The sequence below is a fragment of the Crassostrea angulata genome, chromosome 10 (genome assembly GCF_025612915.1).
Source record: "Crassostrea angulata isolate pt1a10 chromosome 10, ASM2561291v2, whole genome shotgun sequence".
NCBI classification, from domain to species: Eukaryota; Metazoa; Mollusca; class Bivalvia; order Ostreida; family Ostreidae; genus Magallana; species Magallana angulata.
The window spans coordinates 27,351,925-27,366,616 of record NC_069120.1 but is presented as its reverse complement, the minus strand read 5'-3'; the positions used below and the strand labels follow the sequence as shown (position 1 = coordinate 27,366,616).

General features: G+C 33.4%; 1 protein-coding gene across 2 annotated transcripts; it reads right to left on the bottom strand.

The window, feature by feature from the left end:
* Positions 1–1,178: 1,178 nt before the first annotated feature.
* On the bottom strand, positions 1,179–10,093 carry LOC128166438 (ubiquitin carboxyl-terminal hydrolase 36-like). 2 transcript variants are annotated; one of them, XM_052831605.1, is made up of 17 exons: positions 10,013–10,093; positions 9,133–9,382; positions 8,570–8,812; positions 8,365–8,475; positions 8,153–8,255; positions 7,979–8,046; positions 7,782–7,852; positions 7,584–7,666; positions 7,382–7,459; positions 6,495–6,588; positions 6,267–6,392; positions 6,046–6,135; positions 5,849–5,924; positions 4,297–5,700; positions 4,031–4,189; positions 3,711–3,922; positions 1,179–3,409 (listed from the first exon to the last, which is right to left on the bottom strand). In XM_052831605.1, exons 2-17 carry the CDS (start codon positions 9,368–9,370, stop codon positions 3,281–3,283), a joined length of 3,285 nt encoding a protein of 1,094 aa, XP_052687565.1. In that variant the 5' UTR covers positions 9,371–9,382; positions 10,013–10,093; the 3' UTR covers positions 1,179–3,280. The 2 variants fall into 2 exon arrangements, with proteins under 2 accessions (XP_052687565.1, XP_052687566.1); XM_052831606.1 differs by having other exon boundaries at positions 9,133–9,243; positions 10,013–10,064.
* Between the last annotated feature and the right edge of the window lie 4,599 nt (positions 10,094–14,692).

Here is a 14,692-nt window from a genome sequence, read left to right as displayed (position 1 = left end):
CATACTTGTATGGATGGTGCGTCTTATGATACTGATGCACCTGACAGGCTTGAATGCTGATTCTGAGCCATAGGTTTCAGATGATGGAGGTTACGGTTTTTCGAGCAGAGAAAATTTATTGGTGCAGGTGTCCTTTGATGATCATATCTATAAGTTATTACTTTTTCTATCTATACCAAGTTTGCATGGATGATCTTGTGATACTATATGCACTTGAGAGGCTTGAAGCTGAATCTGAGCCATAGGGTTTGGATGATGGAGGTTAAGGATTTTGGAGCAGGTCACATGTTTATGTAAATAATAGTATTTATTCAAACTTGCATGGTTGATTCAACTATGTACATTTAAATTAATCACAGAGCTTCAGCTACAGTGATCTTGATTATCTAGATGCTTAGGCAGGTTCAAGTTTTAGAACAACTCAAATTGTGTTAGGGTTTTAAAGCTGGTTACAAAATGAAGTAAATTCTGTTTATACCAAGTCAGACTTAAACAGTTTTTTTTTTACAATGGATGTTAAATAGGGATAGCTTTAGATACATGCAGAACTTGATTTCAATTATCTTGATGCTGGAGCAGGTGAAAGTTTTTGTGAGTGGTTAAATGCAATAATGTATGTAAAAATGCTGTCCTAATTAACTTTTATGGTTCATGTAACTTACGATTTTAAACATAAGGTTAGCCTCAGATACAGAGCCTGATCTCCATTATCAAAGATGCTAAGATACACTGTCCTACCATACTCAAACTTGCGTGGTAGATGTCACTGTGATTGCTGATAAAAGATGTATCATATGATTTCATTATATAATATTGAATCATACAATTTAGTTTTTTCATATATCATGACATTGTACCGTATGATAGAGCATTGCACAGGTAAATGATAATGTACAAGCTCAAGGTCAATAGAACAGTCACTTGATCTTCACAAGCTTTAACAAATGTTTTAAAACAGTATAGGGGTGATTTTATTGATGATGATCAACAGTTTTAAAATTTATTTGCCTCCTTATTATAAACAGATAGCTTCTACTAAGTATTTGGACACACCCATTATGTCAAAAGTTATTTTACACGCAAGATGCCAGTCTGTTCCAAAGATCTACATCTATCTTGAAGAAAACCAACTTTATTTTAGTTAAATTGCACTTATGGCTCTTATATAAAAACACTACTTCCATAATCATAACAATTTATTTGTAATCCATCTTGCATACAAAGTATAAATAAACATAATGTCTCTCAAACATTACAACTTTGCATGGACCATTTGATGAATAAACTTCTCCACAATATCTCAAAAGATGACTTTTTGCTACACTGCCAATTAAAAACATGAAAGAAGTCTTTCATTAATAATAATAAAAAAAACAAAAGAATCAATATTACATGATCTACAGTTGATTTGATTTTGCTTTCATGTTAATTATTACACTGGTACATAAAAGATAACACTAACAATGATCTAACAAAAACCGAGAACTGAACAAAATGGCACATTTTTTTTTTAAACATGACCGAGTGTTATTCCATATAAATAATGTACAGATTCATTAGAGAACCTTGAAAGTTCCCTCGATGAGATATCAATGAGAATTCTATGGTAGCACCTTTCAGTGGACATTAGAATGAAAAAAATGGGGAATTTTTGCCTGAGATATTAAATTATGTAATAAAATGTGAATCTTTTGAGAAAATAAGACCAGTCATAAAAACCAACCAATCATGTGTCTCCATGACCACTTTTTTGTTCGACAACAATTTCCGCAAAATCATAAAAATCTATCTCTTAATCCAAAACAACTTGCCACATAAAATAATATACATGTATATACAACTCATTCATAAATCTAACTGGCAATACAAGTATATTGCATTTTCTTGTTTTAAATTTTTTTTTTTTAAATAACTTAATAAAATAAAAAAACTCCAACCATTCAATTGAGTAAGCATCTTCAAAATCACAATTAATCTTCAAAATCTCAAAATCATCTTTAATCAATCAGAAACTGCATGTAAGTTCTAACTGACCGTAATTATCAAATAAATCGGACACATAATGATTAATAAATATATCGCTTCACAAACATATTTACTTGTACACATTCATTCTTGGTAGTATTTGATAGGTTCATTGTAACAATTGCACTTGCCCTGAATTTTTATATAATGAAGAGACATTTTGAAAATGACATTCATCCAAAATCTGTCTTTTTTTCCCATATTCCGTTTGATATGTAGTAAGTTAACAGTTACATGGACATACATATTCCATTTTTTATTTAATAACAGAAAACTGAACATACGAGTTGAGATATTGAAGTACAACAGTCTAATTTTTGATGCATTCATAAAATGGACAATGTACACATAACCTTGTGATGCACCGACGATGAACAGACTCTCTAATCGACAAACTGGTCCATTCAGTTCTCCTCTGTGCAGAGAAATTTAAACAACAGTGAAATGTCCTTGTCATGCTAACATACAACTCGGCAAACACCTGAACATTCTAAAAGCACTTAATATCATCAACCAGATACAATGTACATGTATATCACATTCAAAAACTTCATCATCATACAACTACATCTTCAACAGTTTTTACAGAATATAGCATTCTGAAAGTATCAGGATTTCTCTACTTTTAATCTCTACAACACATACAAAAAAAACCCAAAAATTTGGAAATTTTACTTTTGTGGTTTTGTTTGAAGACTAGAAAGATCTATTTACAGTCACAATTGCCTTTCTTTTCAAAGGGAGCCAGACTTCTTTAACACACATACTTCATTAAAATCTTTAACAAAAAATGTCAACATATTTTTGTTATACATTATTGATTCCACATAAACAGTACATCTCTAATCATCTTTTTGTCACGATACACATTACACAGCATTATGCTCCGCCATATCAACATCAAATAAAAATGGTACATGTCTTAGATTTTGCTCTAATTACTCATTGATAAATGAAAGCCCACAAACTATATCAAGAAAATTATATCTTTTATTAACAAAACAAAAATAAATAAATAAAATAACTCTGAAACTTTAAAGTAAGATATAAAATCTGTTTATCCTTATTAATAAAGTTCATTCAAAGTTTATGCACATTTAAAAAAAAAATCTCTTGAATCCAATTGTTACTGCTCTGCAGCCAAATATGTTGTCTTCCAACAGTTCATGATTTTAGCACACAAAAGTAGGCTCTAATATAAAGCAATTATTTTTCTCCCAACTGGACTAGCACATCCATATGCATCCAAGGAAAATTAGTTCTTGTACGAGGAAAATTTGGAAGAATGATTGTGATGTTGGTTGCGATGATCATCATGACGATCCCTGTGGTGAGTATTGGAGCCGTACCCACCGAAGGAGTGAGATCCATTGACACCCTTGTACTGAAATAAAGAATCAAAGTAGTGAAAATACTGACGGAAGTTAATGGTCTATAGCATTATTTTGTAAATTAATTTTTTTTGTGTGTGTCATTTTTCTGATATCGATATGAGTGCAGCGGTTAAGGCCGCTATGCCCCAACACTAAAAATTACACAGAATGCATCTTATATTTCTTTAGTCAATACCATACCTGACCACAATGGGTATGGCATGAATCATAATGAACAAATTTCACTCTACTTTACCTACACACTTATTTCACATACTATAGCTACATGTACTTGTCTATAACTATACTTACTCTAGGGTTGTCATAGTTTCGATGATCTTGGTGTTTCTGGAAGGGATTGTATCCTGAGTTAAAGCTATAGTCAGCGTGGTATTTCTTGACTTTTTTGGTTTTGCCTTGGTCCAGTTCCTCCTCGTACTCATCAGACCAGTATCTCTTGTGGTTTCTTTTCTCGCCCTCGATTTCAGAATCCAGAACACTTTTGCCGCCTTCCCAAGAGTTCACTAAAAAGATTGATTTTTTTCATTAATTTTTTTTTCTAGTTATCTAAAACTTTATCTTTCACTCACCCTCATTTCCAAGTGTATAAAAATGAATATCAATGCATTTACCTGAGGATCCATAACCAATGGCGGAGGACTGTCTCTCAAGTTCTTCAGCCACTTTTGAGGATCGAGTGCCATCCCAAGTACTGAAGGACTTGGAATCACTAACGTTCTTGGACTTTTTGAAACCATCCTTTACATGGTGATCCCAGGACTGCACCAAGACTGCAAAAGGAACATAAATTTTGAATATCTCCTGTCACTTTCTTTACAAATAGACTAATAAGTACGTACATGAAAAACAAGATTCACTAATTTGTTTGAACTCTTACCACTGCTATCTGATTTGCTCTGCTTGATTGTATCTTTTGTTTTCTCCACCCAGACATAGGCCTCTTCATCAACCTTTTTCTTTTTATCTCTTCCAGAATCCTCATCACTGTCGTCATAGCTCCTCTTGTGTTTCTTGCTGCGTCTCTCCTCATCTGAATCATCACAGTGCTTTGAGTGCTTGCGTTCTTTCTTGTGCTTGTGCTTCTTCTTCTTGTGCTTTTTGCTGTGGGCTTCAGTGCTTGAGGTGCTCTCATTCACTAATTGTTCGTACTTCACATCCTTGTGCTCTTTCTTATGCTTTTTGTGCTTCTTGTGTTTCTTATGAGGCACTTTTTCTTCCACATCTACTTCTGCCAGCAGAGGTTGACTTTCTGATGAGCCAATGTTCTTGTTTTGGTAAAAGGAATCCGAGTTTGTATCATACTTGGTATGACTCTCCTCTTTGTTGGCAGCAAAAAGTTTTTTCACTTGAGCAGACAGTGATTTGTCAGACGCCTCCTGCTTAGCAGCATCAGAAGTAGGTTTGGTTTCTGTTTCCTCCATGACTTTCCAGCCAGGATGTTGTCTCTCAGGAACCTTAGGAAAGCTGGATGCTTCCAATTTGTCTTTGATGTGCCAGCCAGAAGTGGAGTTGACACTTTCGCGACTTGAGCATGAACCAACTGAGGGGCTAGGAGCACAGTCTTGATTAAGCACTTGCCAGTTTGAAGATGTGGCTTTCAGTTTTCCACTGCTGGCGCTTACACACAGAATGGCACTATCGTCACTGTAGGTTTTTGCTCTGTCCTGAGACATTTCATGTTCTCGGGCTTTGTTGACCATCAAATTGAGTCCATCAATCTGTCGGTTGGAGCTATCATGTATGTCTCCTTTCTGCTTCAAGGTGGTTTCCAACAGATGTGTATTTCCAGGCACAGATGTGGTGGCATTCAGTTTCTGATCAAACACAACTCGGTTATCATTTCGGTGTCTCTCACTGTCTTTCATATTGTGGTCCTTGCCATTAACATAGGGGGATTTCCTCCCACCGTTCACGTATGTTCCTTCCTCTTCAGAATCTGAATCATCGCCATACGGCACCAGCTTAGAGTTTCCCATATCTCCGTTGACAATCTTGGATTTGCCGTTGGGTGACCGTTCGTAAGTAGTGACTTTTCCATTCTTGATCTGTATGACGATTCGCTTGCCATCTGAATTTGCGGGGCTCTTTGTGGCACTTGGTGTCTTGTTCAAACCAAACACAACTTTGTCTCGTTTTTCTGGTAGTGGAGTGGCTGTAGCTGCAGCAGCAGCAGGTGGGGTTGCTTTGTAAGGAGTTTCTGACTTGGGCAAGGATGGACCAATGATTGAAGATGAAGAGGAACTTCTGGCTACAGGAACACCGGTGTCTGTGCTAGGGTACTCTATAAAATATAGTAATGTATAAAATCATCACTCAAAATAGGTGTGATGGATAGTACAGTTCTAAATGAAAGTGAATATGGTAATTTTAATACTTTCAAGAAATCTGTTTGATGAGAAACTATAAATATCTACAGAGAGACTACTAACTTCTTAGCCCATTCAGGAGTTTGAGGTTTGCTTTCTTGTCTACATGGTTCGCCAATGATGTCATGGAACTCACAGGCTACAAGGAAAAATAAAGTTGGTGTCATTTTAAAAATATTTCAATAAAATTAATGATGCATGTCCATGCAACAGGACAAAGTGGCTCAATGTATGGAATAGCATTGTCAAATTAATTTTACCTTTGGTGCGCTAATTTCAGTGAATGCTTTGGTGTAAAACAGGACATAGGCTTCAGCTCCGAGAACTCGATTAACACTAACTTGTTGTACCTGAAAAATGACACAAAGATCTCTCATAAAACTTAACCAACAACAAATTAAGACACAAAATGAAAACAAAATTCCTGAAGTATTGTTCAAATAAGACTTAATGAAATCTCCTGTATTGGAGGTTGACTTACATTGGAGTCATTCATGCAGTACCAGCCTCCACTAGAGGCCTTGACATAGCAGTAGTAATGTCCAGAATTAGCTGTGTAGCCCGAGTGTACCAACACAGCATTCAGATGGAAAAGAATTGGCTCACCCTGAAAAGTCAGGAAAAACATCAAAATTAGCTGCTTCTTACAAAAATTCTTTGCTGCAATTTAATGCTTAAAAATTATCAATTCAAGAGAATAGAGACCTACCCCTCTGTTGCTCATATACGGTCTCAGATTTAGTTTCTCAGGAAAGTGTACATGTCTTCCAATTTTTCCCTGTACCATTTTACTGTAATCAAATCTGCAAGGTACAAAAAAGTTCCAAATTGAATAACATTTATCTAAAACATGTTTGATGTGTAATGCAAGTTTCAATTTAAAAAAATTAAGTTTACATTATTCTAGGATTAGTAAAGTTAAATGCAAAGGATAGATAAGAAAAAGAAATGAAGATGGATGATAGTCAAAATTAGTACAACTTGAAACATAGACAAATTTACACTTTGCATGCACAGCTTTTGCATTTTGATTTTAAAAAAAAACTGATAACAAGAGAACATGGAACAAAACTTAAAGCTCTGCATCATTATTTATAACACCAATATTGTATCATCAACTTATTGAATTTCCATGTTCATATGCATCAGTTATTGGAATTACGTTGCAGCTGCACTACTGCGTCTTGTTTGTCTCAAGCCATAGCCTCCACTGTATTCTACCATCTCTGTATTTCTATAGTAGAATAAAGAGTGCAAGCTATACACCACTAGACAGAGTGCAAGATATAGGTAGAGAGCAAGGTTAGGGGGTGGGCTCTGTCCTTCCTTGAGTGGTATACTGTCTTAACCAAAACTACTATAACATGCACAGATAGTGAGAAAAGGAAAGGAGGAAGGAGAGGAAGGATTGCATGCAATTAATAAAAAGCAAGTAATGCAAAACAAAGCAATGTGGTTATGTGATAGCATGCATATTAATTTTGTGATCACAAAACAATGGAACAGGAAATGCAACGAAACAAGGAAAGCTTTACTCTAGTAATGAAAGTTAAAGCAGAAAAAGCTACACATATATAGAAAAGACAGAAGTCCTACCTTTTCAGGGACACTGTCAAAACATTGGGAGGTTTGTGAACAGAGAATCTCTTCAAGGCAGGGACCTTTTGTTTGCATCTGGAAAGTTAGGTTTTTAAAGTTGATATTTCGTTCACATTTGCAATGTACATGTATCTTTCAGATGTCAATGTCTTTGAGCACCAAATACAATGTATCGGTACTACACACTTGTATACCTTACCTATTGCACATGTAGGCATTGTCACAATCCAGCTTCTCTGGAAGTACATACTTTTCAAATGCCTTTTCAAGACTAGGCACCGTCTGGAAAAGCAGATAAAGAAACTTCAGTATAAGTTGGAAGTCTTATGCAGAAGTGCACTATCTGGGGCATAAATTAAATTTTAAAGAATAAACAATTCACAGATGCATCTTTTACCTTTATGTCTAAACTAATGTCCAAGAATGGGTCATAGGTATTGGATTTTTCTTTACATCGCAGACACTGAACTGAAAACACACAAACCCAAAATTAAAACATTATAAACTCTTAATTTCAATGATTCTATTGATGTTAGAACTTTCAATAGTGATTTTTCATTGAACCTTAAGCATGTCTTAAGTTGCATAACAAACCTTGACTTCTAAGGTATCCTCCAAATATTTGGTTGACAACTGTTGTCTCTTTGCTAAATTTGTCTAACCTGCAAGTGATATTGAATTCATAAAAGTACAAGGTACGCAAACCCTTGCTAAATAACATCCAAAAATTTCTTCCAGGAAAATCAATGTAAAATGTTGATCACTTACTTTGCATGACCATTCAGAATGGACTTCTGCATAGAATCTACAACATATCTCAGGAATTCATGGGCATCCTCCTGTCTACCCCAGTGCATGTGCTTTGCAATCACTGTAATGAAGTATGATTGAAATGTAGAAAGTAATACATAGTAAAATCACACCTTTTCTTATAAGATTTTTTACCTCAACACCATTGGGATTAGTCAACTAATTCTTACTTTTTAATTTCTGAAGTATTGCCTGAGGTTTGATGTTGGATCCTGAATTTTCATAGCATCTTTTGATGTGGCGCTGAAGTTCGCACATCATGCAAAAACCTGGCTGTTTGCCTGTAAAAAAGTATCAGTTGTGAAATCCTTAGCTCAAAATCCTTTATAAAACACTAGAAGAGACAATCGGAGAAAAATTAAAAATGTTACTTACATGTCTGATTGTGTTCACCACTGAAGCAGTAGTTGACTAGAGGGGCAGTGTAGGCCAGACACTGGAGGGTGGAATTCAGGAAACACGTATTTCCCATATTGACAAGGCCAGAGCCTATCTTGTAGATTTTCTTCCATTGTAGTTTAATTTTATCCTCAGGATACAGAACAGTCTTAGGACTTGGTAAGCTTTCACCACTACTACTTTCTGTTACACTATTTCCATTTGTATTCATGTTTGCTTCTACAAAAAAAAAACAAATTTACCATGAAATACTTTTTGATGCTGCATATGAATTACAATACACAATCAAATAATTCTTCGAAAACAACATCAAATATTGTAGTTAAAGTCATGTTTGATTCAAAGTAAGATGACTCTCTGGATAATTAATTATTTCTTCATAAAATTTTCAAGTTAATTGGATTTATGTCAAATATTGTGATTATATTTTTAAGACAAGCTGAGGTGTAAATATTGTGAACACTCCAATTAAAATTTCTATATTCACTTTGAAAAAAATAATCATTGCAAAACCATCTATAGAGAGATGTTGCACCTACCAAAATGAAGTTCATGATCAGATCCAGATTTCTTGATTGAATTCAGCGGAATATACTTTGCTTTCAAAGTCTCTTGCTGTAGGGCGTAGGGCTGTCCAGCTGGCTGGAAGCCTATATGTGACAATAAAATCCTCTTTGAAGATGAAACAAGTTGGCTATCAATTGTTCCCTTACTTTTAAGGGAAGACTTTAAAGTCTCCCCAATATGAACAATGTTGTCAGCTGAATTTGCAGGCATATCATTAATTTTCTGTGAATGAAAGAGATTGCTATTATAATGAACAATTAGAGTTATTATCTAACTACTTTTTTACAGTTACTACTATCAAATACCACCACCAACACAATAACAACAACTGTACAAAGAGGAAATTCTAAATGTAATCAAATACACTACATGCTACACATTAACAGCATTATTTTTCACACAAGTTTCAAAGTTTAATGTAATTTTTTAAGAATGAATAAATGGCTTTTTAATCTAAGTAAAACAATGTTCTCGGAGATTTGCATATCAAAATACTACAATGCGTAGTCCGATATTTAAAATCACAAGTGGGAATATTGCCAGAGTGTCAGAATACGAATATATTGTACTTGTCCGAGGTCCTAACACATTTCACGTATGAGAAGTATCATAAAACATAGAAAAAATAATGTTTTCAATGATAACTAGGGTTATACTGCATTACACTTTGCCTGAAACCACATGGAGAATTTACTACACACCGGGGTCTCATCAAAACGTGGGTAAACAACCGAGATTTGCTGTTGAAAGGCTATTTATAAGGTTCAAATTCGGAAGTCACGTAAAAAATTTGATAGTTAACAACTTTTCAAAGGAATAATCATGCATAAATCATAGCAAAATGTTCATTACCTTTTAGAACACGATGGCCAACAACACACTTTCGAATGCAATATCCGGGCATTTCCGATTGTTCAATCAATTGTCCTGCGCGAGATTTACTTCCGGTGTAGAATTTGAATCGCCTAACTGACGAAAAGCCGAAAAATAAGACATTTCCACATTTATCATAGCAACCAAATGTTAAAACGAAAATCTAATGTTAAGAAAAATTTGTTAGAATTATTAAAAGAAATTAATGATAAGAAAAAAGAAAAAAATGTTGATAGATTTATCTTTAAAAGTTTTTTGGATTAACTAATTTTTATGAGGACTGAACCCGACGTTAAAAACGTACCGTTATTGATCAGCGTTCATAACGCAATCATTACAATTATCCCACTATTACCTCTGATCCTTTTTTTAACATTTAAAATGAACAAATCAATTAATAATCAATCAATAAATTTTAATTAAAGTTAAATAAATAAATAGCAGCAAATCTAAATTTTATACATTATAGTGACTTGAATTAACATTCACAAACTGATTGAACAAGATCTATTAGACTGATTGATCATCAATTATTCATTCGACTTCATATTGGAGGAATCTGAAGCATATTACCTCATTCTGATTGGATCTGTATTTGCATAGTATCAAGATATATACAGCCTACTTTTATAATATCACGGTAACACGTTATCTTAAAAGCCGGGGGGGGGGGGGGGGTAATCTTATTCACTCGAATTCTTTTATAGAGAAATAGACTAGTATAAAATACATTTACAGATTATATTTTTTTTTTTGGTCATTTTTTATCATTATCATGAATATTTCTTCAACAAATTTTATTTTTTTTATTATAACATTATTCAAAATTTTCCCCTTTGAGAAAAGCCTATATATATATATATATATATATATATATATATTGTGTTTATGTTTATTTCATTATTATTATCTCTCTCTCCTTTTTCGGGGGGGGGGGGGTGATTGAAGGAAGTGATAAACCTGGTGTTTTTCCTACATGTATCAAATTAATAACTTGAAAAAATCCCTGCAGAGGTTCATATGTAGGTCACATATAGAAATCCTCTATGCAGGAAAAACAAGAACGGAGATTGCATCGCTTACCCCCTCGAAGTGCATTTAGCGAGATTTGTCTTTCATCTGAGAGAACAAAAAGTCTTTTATATTGGAGAATCATAAAACGACGAAGAAACAAAATAGAGAGTTCCAGAACGTTTTTCGGAGCCCAGTCTTGCGATAAAGTGATATAGGAATGACGCAACTTCAATCATTTAAAGACAACCTCTCATATAGCGCCTCTCTAGCTTCCAGATTGACCACTTTTCTGAATAAACCAAGAACTGCATAATTTATTATATGAACTTTATTTTTGTTGCTCGTTTAGTTTCGTACGCGGAGCACGATTAATTAACAATTGCCAATTTCAAATAGCAATGAAATTAAGGTGAGAGACAGAGGAGTTAGCAAGTGCCGTATTGTCACGAACGCGCTTGAATACTTCAAAGACAAATCGGAAAACGGCTCAATTACGACAATTTGACTGATCAATGCATAATGTAAGCACATTTCCTTTGTATCGGGTTAGAAACGCCGGGTAAGGTTTCTGTGCGCCAGTACAACAGAAAAACTTGAAGACATTATGACGACGACGATAAAATGAAAGCCTCAAGAAACCGCTCAATTAGTGCTGGGATTCTTATAGCTTTCTGTTTTGGTGAGTTTATTAAATATACATTTATAAATTGGGGAAAATATTTAGGTAGTTCTACTTTTTTTTCAATTATGAATTATTATGATATGCATAGATATACATATTTGTAGCTATATAAATAATTGTTATCTCAGTTTAAAAAAAAACACGAAAATTTCGGCAAAAAATATTCTATCCGTTGTTACAAAAACTTTTTTTAATTAAATATTTTGGCATGATTGACGACACAGAATTACAATACAGTGCTTTTTAAATGCGGTTTTATTTTAAGAACACAACTTTTTGATGTATATTTTGAATTTTTCCCGTGGCAGTAGTATACATTTAAGTCATTATGACACCCTTACACCTACAATGAATATGATTTACTTTTTGATTGAAAATCAGGCATATTTATCTATTTTTTATATGAGTTACATGTCATTTCATATCTTTTCATGATTTTAACATTGCTTAGTTTTTATATTCACATGCAAACAAACGCAACCTCAAAAGATAAATAGCACGTACCATGAATATTAAACTGTCGTTCAAACAAATTTAGTTTGAGCCTAAAAACTCTTCGTTTTTAATTGTTACTTGTGAATTTCTTTTCAATAATGCAATTAATTTTGAAATATCAAAACTGTAAGGTAAAATTTATTCATTTCAGTTCTGACATTTTTCTCTTCAAGAATATACAACATTTTAGAAATGCATTCGAACTTCAAATGTTTTGACCATAACTTAAATTTATTAAAACTCAAAAATTGTATTTGAATATATTTGAATTTCACATCAGATAGTAATTAGAAATCCTACAAATACACAAATTTCTTTCTTTCAGTTCTGACATTTTTCTCTTCAAGAATATACAACATTTTAGAAATGAATTCGAACTTCAAATGTTTTGACCATAACTTAAATTTATTAAAACTCAAAAATTGTATTTGAATATATTTGAATTTCACATCAGATAGTAATTAGAAATCCTACAAATACACAAATTTCTTTCTTTTTCAATTGTCATATCATTGATTGCAAAATTTCGAACCGTGGACTGATTTCCCTAAAAAGCAATAGCTTCTATAAAAACAAATTTTTATGTTAAAAGAACATAATCGGCCGTTTGCTACGGAGGGGTTTTTGACAATCCCAACTCCAACTTTTTCCATTATTCATTTGAGTGAAAATTCACAAGGTTTTTGGACAGAGATAAATAAATAGATAGATAAATAAATAGGTAAATAAATAAATAAATAATAAATTAATTAATTGATTAATAAGACGTCACGCTTGAGTTACCCATCAACTGATCTGATTTGATTACATGATGATTGTTTCATTAATTGGATGAAAATGATGAGTACGCTTTTAAACTAGTTCTCACCCCATCATTGTTTGATAATGGTAAATACATTGGTAAATATTCTGAATAGGATACTGTTTGAAGTGATGACACAGCAGTTCAAGTTTTTCCCCTATGTGAGCAAACAAGCATATACACACAATTAGGTGTAATTAATTATACATTTTCTTGATTCTGTAGAGACATGAGACAAGCTATGATGTAGATATATCAAGAAGTAATGATTAATTTCAAAGGCTTGTTCTCTGACGATATTATCTTCTTTATATCTATTAAGATTCAATCTTAAAACTACTCTTCACATTAAGAAAAAAATTCTCTTTTTATCTTGCCTTGAATTTGTTTGTGACATTTTTTTATCGAAAAAAAAAATCCGCCAACTCTCCCACCTCCTCTGGAAACAAAAACTGGTGGTGAAATCCCTTGATGAAATTTTTAGCGCGATTAACTTACGTTCCCTTTTATTAGACATCCAGTGCAAATATGGAACCTTCATTATTTTACAATAAAATGATTTTTAAAAATCAGACAGTCTTACAATCTACTCGTATGTCGCTCTGGGTCATTTGACATTTTTGCTCAATATTTCCGGAAATAATTTTATTCTTCGCTCTGGATTATAAGCATAAATGATTCATATCGTGGCTTATTATATACTGATATGCTGGATATACAGTGCATTTATGTTTTTGAGAGAGAGAGAGAGAGAGAGAGAGAGAGAGAGAGAGAGAGAGAGAGAGAGAGAGAGATTTTCTACGAAACCCATTTCGAATTGCAAAAGGTGTTAAGATAAGATTGTATTTCTTCTTTCAATTAACTTAAGTGCCAAAAGCATATATTTCATTAAATATAGCCATCGTCTATTTTTTATTCTACTCTCATAAAGATGCACACACTTCACAGAATTCTGATTTACAATGCGGAGATGTTGAAACGGCAAACAAACTCTACAGTGTCGTATAGCTAGACGTTTCCGGGCTCATATAGGTTTAGTGTTGACCTTCCAGTTACTCATTTGCACAGACCTCTAAATTAATTTTAATGAAAAGTTCATCCGACACACTACATAAAGTACTGATTAATACACCGTCTGTAAATTGTTATTCAATATATTAGTACGCCTGCGTGGTTTGAGCTAGGGATCTATTTGGTCTAATTAATTATTTAATTCATTTAACATTTATTGATCATCAGCAAAATGAAACTAAAGTTAACAGTCTTATTTATATACATGTATATATCTAGACATCTCTTGTACAAAGTACGATGATCGAAGTTCATGCATATACGCTAAAAATATGTTTTTTTGTAAAAACACAATATTTTGATAACACCTTTTGGGGTTTTTTCATTGTCGTATTAGATTCATTTGCGATATATGAATGGCTTTGTTTTATTTTATGATTCGGCTCCCACGTTTAAACTACAGGCTAACTTTTTTTTTCGGAATAAAATAATTGAAAATCATTGTCTTTTTTTTTGGGGGGGGGGGGTGACAGAATGTTGGTCTTCTTTGTGCTGTTTCGGCTTTCATTGACAAGATATATCGAATTTTAAGGAGAAAGGGGGGGGGGGGGCAAAATCTAAGGAAACTATCATTCAAGTACTGCATCTATCAACC

Coding starts and splice junctions, on each gene's coding strand:
- LOC128166438 (XM_052831605.1), bottom strand. CDS start 9,370: ATGCCTGCAAATTCAGCTGACAACATTGTTCATATTGGGGAGACTTTA. Junction 7,853..7,978: donor AGGATACCTTAGAAGTCAAG/GTTTGTTATGCA, acceptor GTGTGTTTTCAG/TTCAGTGTCTGCGATGTAAA. Junction 3,923..4,030: donor CATTGGTTATGGATCCTCAG/GTAAATGCATTG, acceptor CAATCTTTTTAG/TGAACTCTTGGGAAGGCGGC.